This window comes from Ipomoea triloba, chromosome 11 (genome assembly GCF_003576645.1).
Source record: "Ipomoea triloba cultivar NCNSP0323 chromosome 11, ASM357664v1".
Taxonomy (NCBI): domain Eukaryota; kingdom Viridiplantae; phylum Streptophyta; class Magnoliopsida; order Solanales; family Convolvulaceae; genus Ipomoea; species Ipomoea triloba.
Window position 1 is genome coordinate 23262707 of NC_044926.1, and position 9219 is coordinate 23271925.

The 9219-nt window shown below is 32.3% G+C and overlaps 1 protein-coding gene across 1 annotated transcript; it reads left to right on the forward strand.

Annotated features, from left to right (window-relative positions):
• The first annotated feature begins 294 nt into the window (after nt 1-294).
• On the forward strand, nt 295-1079 carry LOC115997335. Its single transcript, XM_031236879.1, has one exon. The coding sequence runs from the start codon at nt 399-401 to the stop codon at nt 894-896; it is 498 nt and encodes a 165-aa protein (XP_031092739.1). The 5' UTR covers nt 295-398; the 3' UTR covers nt 897-1079.
• The last annotated feature ends 8140 nt before the right edge of the window (nt 1080-9219 follow it).

Sequence of the window (9219 nt, forward strand, 5' to 3'; positions counted from 1 at the left end):
TTTTTTTTTTTTTTTTTTTTTTTTTTTTTTTTTTTTTTTGTAAAGTTAAAAGGTTGAATTTGTAACGACTAAATGAAATGGTATAATTAAAATTGCATAAATGATGGATTAAAACACATTTTCGTCCATATAAAATAAATAATTTATGTTATTTTACTTGTGTTGTCCCTTTAGATAAATTTTATGGCCCTTATCCCAAAGGCCAGCCAATCAGCCATCACTATTTGACTGTTATTATCATATCAAGCCATCAAGGAATCTAATTTTCAAACCCTCCAATCGTCTTTCATTCCTAGTCCACAACATGAGCCTCTCCGATCCTTGTCTCTAAGATAACATGGCCCATACATACAATACACCACCAATAATACCATTCCAATTCCCCCAAAGACCACACTATGAAGAGAAACCAAGAGGAGGAGCCAATTGAGGAGGACAACACTACTTCTCATCATCACAACCATGAAATCACCAAGGCGGCGGCGCAAGCGTGGCACGCCCGCCAAAGCACATCCCGCCCCGCCACGTCAGAGTTCGACGCCCGGCGCCTCAATTTCAAGGCCTGGCCAACGAGGTTCGCGGTTGAAGCGATGAGGAAGGCGTTGACGGCTAGCAATAATGAACAACTGGATTACAACAATGGCGCGATAATAAGCAGTATCGATGCCCGGAAATGGGATTTCGGGGAGTCCCTTTGGGACTATTATGAGATTGTGACTGTGGCTAAGAAGTTGGAGGTTGGGTTAGTGCTGGACCACCCATTCACTTCTCCATTGGATGAGCCAATCCGGATTAGGAAGAAGAAGGTGCACAAAGAGGGTAAGAATAGCTTGAGGAATTTGTTTAGTAAGATTTCTTCCAAGAGATTTAGTGGAGATGATGTACCACTTGATTAAGTTATTGTCTTACTAAACCAATTAAACCAATTTTTTGTTACCCTTCTACCAAATGTAGTATAGTATATATCCCTCTTGTAGATTTTGCCATTTAAATTTTAATTAAATTACTCGACTTTTAGCGTTAAGTTGACTCACATGATACTGAAATTTAAAATAATATTGTATTTCTTTTGTGACATATTCGATGATGTTCATTCAAAGAGTAATATATTGTATTATCTAGAGATGTGTATTCAAAAAAAATATTATCTAGAGATGTAAATGATGCGAAGTGAGACAGAGAGTACTCTCTCCGATCCCAGCAAGGGTTTAAAAATCCTTCCCATCCTTACCCTCATTATATTCTCCAAATTTCATTCTCATTCCCTTCCTGGCATGTCAAGGTGAAGGGAAATATTTCTTATCGGGTACGAGTGCAAATGATATTTCTAATCCTATCCATATGGTCTAATAAATTAGTCTGGATGATAATTTATAAAGATTCTTATTATTAGTAGCTACTACACATTTCCATGGGTGCCTTGATAAAATTGGAAAAACCTCTCTTTCATGTTTAGTGCATCATGACTCGTAATATGTAAACATTCAATTAATTATATATACTAACCTCTTAAATGTATTCAAAATACAAAAAAGTTAAAAATTGTTAATATTATGAGTTTAAAAAAGGTCATTAAATGAAGTAGATACTATTTTGTAAAAAATTATAAGTGTTAAAAAAAAGTGATTAAATATTGGGCTAAGCTTGGGCCTCAACTGGGCCATCCAACCATCCTTTTTTATCTACACGGCTACACCAAATCAAAATTGAAGGTTTATTTTTAAAATCTTTTTACATGGATCAAAAGGGAGGGAGGATTGAGTAACCGACCCGACAAATTATTGTGTGGATCATAGTGCACATAATGTTGTGCGGATCATAACAAAAAATATATTTTTAATATATTAAAAGTATATTATTCGTGTATTGAATATATATTGTACAATATAATGTGCATTCAGTATACGAATAATGTATTTTCTTTGAATACAATGTACATTTTTAATATACTTGATGAAGCCATGGGACCCAGGGTCCATTTTATTGGGAAAGTCTTGGTCCAACCGCTCGAGTGGGTGTACATCTTTATGGGTGAGGTGTTGGCTCAATAAGAATAATGAAAATCTATTGGACTAAGGAAAGAAGCAAGTTTAGAGCAAAATATTATAAGAGGTGTTACCAAAGGGTATAAAACCCACGACCTCCCACGTAACAAAACAAGCATTAATCACCCAAACCACTCAAAATCTTGTGTATCAAAGGGCAAGAAGCTCCAATCATGCATGAAAGTGCGCTGGAAGCAAAGTAGTGGGGGACACGTGTATAGCCAATAATGAAGGTTACCTGATGTCGTCCATTTGTCAACCATCCGTGAGTTCTTCAACAATATAAATAGGGTGTCTTCCCTCCCCTTAAAAATCATCCATTAGCTCATCAAACCCTTTTTAGTCCATTGGCTTGAGTCTCCTCCCTTCTATTGGCATACTAGGGTTCGATTCCAAGCGGTAACTTTGTTATTTCTATTTCATTATTTGAGTTATAGCTTGTATTATTTATTATTCTTAGTCCGCCTCTAGACCAGTATCTTGGGCTTTGTACCTATTATTTTAGGTCTAGTGCCCTGAGCAATAATACTATTATTTTTCTATCCCCTTTTTGTACTTTCATACCCGGTTTATGGTGGATTCGGCTCCAACAAAACCATCAATACTAAAAGTACATTTTTTTGAATACTAAATATACATTATTTGATGATATATATGATATACACAACTGCGTCGACCATAATGATTTAGAATCCCCCAATTTTAAATACGAATAGCATTTTCCTCACAACAAATTTAAGTTTGATCTCTTTCAATTCATTTGTTTTTTTTTTAATTGTTCAATAAATAGTGTGTCCACTTACCAGGAAACTCTGAAAGACTGAAAGATCATGTCATCTTTCAAACTATTATCAACTGCATTATTAATGAATTGATATTGAAATCTTATCAAACATTCAAACTACCAACCACTTAATAAAAGAAACCTTCTTCTTCCTTCATATATAGCATGTAGAGTTTGACCCCTATTATGTTATATATTAGATGAGCACATTAAGGAGGTACTAAATTGAATTTAATTATAATTTCAACATGTATTTGAAACTTATAAATACATCTATTTTATTTTATGAAACATGTGTATCTTCTTTTTTTTTTTGAGTACATGAAACATGTGTATCTAATAATTAATGAAATAATACATTTTCAGAAAATTAAACATGTTTTTGTTAAAGAAAAATAGTAATTTTTTAAAACTAAAGTCAGTACATAACATTCATCTCTTTTCTTGATAGGTTTAGAAAATGAAAACTCTTTATATTTTCATTTAGAGGTCGTTTGGTACTTTACCACTAATTAAATTCTTAGGAAACTCATGGTAGAGAATATGATTTCTAGGTGACAGTAAATATGTTAATGGAATATAATTTGTGTATAAGTGAAGTATGATATTCTTGTATAATGAGTGATTTCAGTGTCAGTACAATACAATGGGTAAGTAATAACAATACTAATACAAGAGTGTTGAGGACAGTAGTGTTTGTGTACAATGGTATTTTGTGAGGGTGAATGATCTTGAGTACAGTATAGTAGTATTCAGTATTATCAACAAAGTGTCCTCGGTGCCCTCCTTGAGATCTGAGGCCACATCTCAGGCAAAGCTCTACATATTACAAAAGAAGGCTGTCCCGGTGCCTTCCAGGGCAGGGCGTCACCTCCTCATCAGCGGCGTTTGCCTCTTCTTTATCCAGTGGCGTCCTGCTAATCAAGTGGCGTCGCATCCTCAATGGTGTCGCCTCCTCAAGTGGCGTTGCCTCCTCAAGCAGCACCACCTCCTCAAGTGGTGTCGCCTCCTCCTCAAGCAGCGTCACCTCCTCAAGCGGCGTCACCTCCTCAAGTCGCGTCACCTCCTCAAGCGGTGTCACCTCCTCAAGTAGCGTCACATCCTCAAGCGGCGTCACCTCCTCAAGCGGCGTCACCTCCTCAAGTAGTGTCACCTCCTCAAGCGGCGTCACCTCCTCAAGCAGCGTCACCTCCTCAAGTGGCGTCACCTCTCAAATTCCGAGAAAATAAAATAAAATAAAACTTTATTCCCTTAGGGCCGGCACAAGAAAGTGGCGTCACCTCTCAACCACATGATTAAGTTGTCTTACTCAACAAATTAAACCAATTTTTTGTTACCCTTCGCTTCTACCAAATGTAGTATAGTATATATCCCTCTTGTGAATTTTCCCATTTAATATAAATTTTAATTAAAATACTCGACTTCTAACTGAGTTGACTCAATTGATATTGAAAGTTTAAAGAATATTGTATTTCTTTTGTGACATATTCGATGTTCATTCAAAGAGTAATATATAGTATTATCTAGAGATGTAGACGATGCGAAGTGAGGCGGAGAGTACTCTCTCCAACCCCATCAAGGGTTTAAAATTTCTTTATCATCCTTACATTCATTATATTCTCCAAATTTCATTCTCATTCCCTTCCTGACTTGTTAAGGCGTAGGGAAAGATTTTTGACCCATCGGGTACGAGTGCAATTGATATTTCTAATCCTATCTATATGGTCTAATAAATTAGTCAGGATGATAATTTATAAATGATTCTTATTATTAGTAGCTAGTACTCATTTCCATGGGTGCCTTGATAAAATTGGAAAAACCTCTCTCTCATGTTTAGTGCATTATGACTCGTAATATGTAAACATTCAATTAATTCTATATACTAACCCCTTAAATGTATTCAAAATACAAAAAAAAAAAGTTAAAAATTGGTAATATATATTATGAGTTTAAATGGCAAATTATTGTATGGACCATGGTCCACATAGTTGTGTGGACCATGAATATAATGTACATTTTTATTATATTGAAGGTGCAATATTTTTGTACTGAAAGTACATTATTTCATAGTATATATAAAATAATGTACTTTCAGTACTTAAATAATGTACCCTAAATATACTTTATGTACAAAAATAATGTACTTTTAGTATATTAAAAATGTACCTTTTATTTATGGTCTACACAATTGTGTGGACCATGGTCCATGCAATAATGATTCGTTTAAAGAAATGTCATTAAATGAAACAGATACTATATTGTAAAAAATTATAAGTATTTAAAAAAAAAAGTGATTAAATGTTGGGCTAAGCTTGGGCCTCAACTGGGCCATCCATCCATCCTTCTTTACCTACACGTAGGGGTGAGCAAAATATCGGTTAACCGACTGATAACCGATAATCGAACCGACAAAAAAATTCAATTATTTGGTTATTTGTTGGTTATTTAGTTTCGGTTTCAGTCGTTTAACCGATAATCGAAATATCTACTATACTAATAAGAGCCTAACCCAATGGGGTAGCTCAAGTGGCAAATGAGCTCTCTTTGTGGGGAAGAATTCCGGGAGAACCAGAGTTCGATTCGCACAAGTGACGATTCCCCTGGGCCAGCTCCCGTGCCTCCCGGAGTGGGTGGACCTGGACTGTTAAACGGACAGAGAAAGACCCTATGAACTTACCAAAAAAGAAAAAGAGCCAAAGAGAGCTACGCCTCAAATGGGTAGAAAAAATGACGGTCAAATTATTTAATCAAATGGATTGTTTAGATTTATATTTTTCCTTGAGATTTCCTAATTTATCCGTTAAGTTTTCCGTTACATATTCTCTTCTCCGTTAATATTCCGTTAACTTTTAACTTATCCATTAATTTCTATAAGAATGGTCTTAGGTTTGAACCTCATCCCAATCAAATTTGGCATAATTAAGTTTCTCACTCTATTTTACAAATGATACATATGTATTTCTTTAATTTAGAATTATGTGTCTACAGTACCTTTATTTGAAAAAAATTATTCATTATCAAAAAATTAAATTAAATAAGAGAAGTAATTTCATTAGTTATATTGTCTTTATTTTCTCTCATGCAAAGATTCTTTACATTCAAATTTATCAATTGATATTCATTACATTGTCCATTATCTTATTTTTACAATATCTTGTAATTAAATATCAAAGTTATAATACAAAATAATGTTATATATTTATTTACCAAGTATTTTATTAATACCATTGATTTTTTTTTTAAAAATAATTTGAAGCTAATTATATTAACTACTTGGGGATTGGTTGGCAAAAAGAGTACTCAAATAACCTAACAAATTGAAGCGAGATCACTCTATTTTACTTTTATTGAATTAAATAAATTAGTAGTTACAACAAAAAATGATACATGTGGATTTCTTTAATTTAGAATTATGTGTCTACAATGCCTTTATTTAAAAAAAAATTCATTATCAATAAATTAAATAAGAAAAATAATTTTAGAAGTTATATTGTCTTTATTTTCTCTAATGCAAAGATTTTGTACATTCAAATTCATCAATTGATATTCATTACATTGTCCATTATGTTCTTTTTACACTATCTTGTAATTAAATATCAAAGTTATAATACAAAATATTGTTATATATTTATTTACCAAGTATTTTATTAATACCATGAAAAAAAATAAAAAAGAATAGTTTGAAACCAATCATATTAACTACTTGGGAGATTTGTTGACAATGAAAGTACTCAAATAACCCAGCAAATTGAAACGATAAACTACCTTTTAATATCTTTGGAATACATCGTATTTAAAATTTTTAACTTTTTACTAATTTATTTAATCTTTTTCCTTAAACTAGGGATTTCTTTAGCCACAATAACTCATTCAACAATAATGGTTGGACCAAATGAACCTCGAGCAGAACACCTAAAGGAAAGTCCATAGCTCCTATATCATAATCTTATTGCATGACGTGGTCATCTATGCTACCAACAATAACCCAATTGCAAATAGCACACTACCAACAAAAAGGAAGAGAACAAATAGTAAAGATGAAGACAATGGCAATGTTACTCAAAAGAGAATTAAGAATATATACTTAGAAAAATTCAAACTAAAAGTAGTATTTATTTAGACTATCATTTTTAGAACAAATATTTAGACTATCGATTTTACAAAGTTGCAAACATTTATTTTAGTGACAATTATAATGAATTTCCTATATTATCTTGGATTCATATACTTTGAGTTACATATTTAAGTAAACAAATTCGACATTCAATTACCTATGTATAAACTTCTTCTATATAATCTTGCATTGATATACTTTCAAATACTTATTTAAATATAAACATTGGGCATTAACTCATTCGTGCAATGCGCGTGTAAAACTAATATATATATAAAAGTTAATCTGCTATATGTAGTTATAGTGGTAGTTATTTAGTTATACATATATATAGCCTATTACTGGATGTCTGGATTAGCCCAATTGAATTTCTAATTATTAATAGACTTTTTTCTTTTTTGGTAAATATTAATAGACTTTATTGATAATGCCTAATCCAGTATTCGGTTATATAACTATACTAGTTTTTCTTTAGCGCGATGCGCAAAAAAATAGGTGTCCAATATTAATATTTTATATTAAAATTTTAAATTTATTTAGATTTTAGATATTTAAATTATTGTAAATAATAATAATAATGTAAAATATTTTTATAAATTTTATATTTATATTTTAGGAAATAACTCCAATAGTCCAATATATAATGTGTATATTATTATTATTATTATTATTATTATTATTATTATTATTATTGATGAAGAAAATAAGAAAATATATAGTGGATGCATGTGCATGATAACAATAGTGGAAAAGATAACGGAAATTATAACGGTAGGGGTATATATGTTTGTCTAATATATTGTAAAGTACGCGCGTACAACTTTTATAGCATAATGTACAAAAAAACTTAACAGAAAAAACGGACATAAATGAATGGCCTAAGCATTCCATTTACAACAAAAAATGTAATACTTTTGAATAAAAATATAATATTTTTACATTAAAGTGAAACTAATAATACTTTTTGTTGTAAAAGTATTTATTCCATTTTCAATGAGATGATATGATGTTATTATTGTATTTGATTTTTTTTTTTTTTGCATTTGATGTATTTTTAATTAATTTGTAGGAAATCAATTAATTTAAAAGTAGCTAATGAATCTTTGAAAGCCATTTTTCCAACCGATGATTTTAATTAACCCGGGGTATGAATTAATAAACCTGAAAAAATAATAGTAAATAATGAATAGATAAAAGAAAATGGATAAGCAATTGTTCTTGGGTCGCGAAGACCAAATTTGGTATTAAATTGGAACTATCAAGCTCTTACACAAGATGAAGTAATGCTATTACAATGGTAGATTAGGACAATGAGTGAGAATATGATGTCTCAACAAGACAAATACAATGCTTTTATATTGACAAGCCATCCCAACCGCCCCGCGAAAAGGAGGGGTTGTTGTAACCAACTTGGCCCGCGCGCCTCCGAGTCCTCCTTTGACCGAGCCCTCAAGACTAACCGGGCACGGTACTTGGATTGCAGCCCAAGCCCAGCCGAGGTCACCAGGCGTCGACTTGGGGTCGGCACTCAAGCTGACTAGGGCTCGGCACCTAGGCCATGGGCTAAGCCCAACTGAGGTCACAAGGTGTCGACCCGGGGTGGGCACTTGGGCCACGGCGTGAGGCTAACCAAGGTCACAAGGTGCCGACCTCAGGTCGGCACTCGAGTTGTGGCCTAAGCAGAGCTTGCCCCCGGGTCCGGGTCGGTTCGGATCATCTTTACTCGCTCCACTTCCTATTATATCCATCACCAACAATCTCTTATGAACAAATGTATGTGTGCTCTAGAAGCGAATTCAATTCATTGCTAATCAATGCAAGTTCATAACAACGATGTCGCCCTCCAAGACTGATACAATAATCTTGGTCTTCATGCACTTGAAGTAAGAACGGGAACTCTTACAACAACGTTTGTTTACCTATTTTGCTATCTTACTAATATATACTAAATGTTTGTTTGCCTATTTTGCTATCCTACTATTAGATACAAATCCTTAAATAATTATAAAATCAATTACCATTATCTTCTCTTACTTTTGAACAATAGGATCAAATTGAGGAAGAAAATTAAAATTAAAAATAAAATAAAAAGGATAGTATCAATGCATTAAATAAGAAACTTTAATATATATACACACATTAGACATTACACATACATGTATATGTATATATATATATATATATATATATATATATATATATATATATATATATATATATATATATATATATATATATATATATATATATATATATATATATATATATATATATAT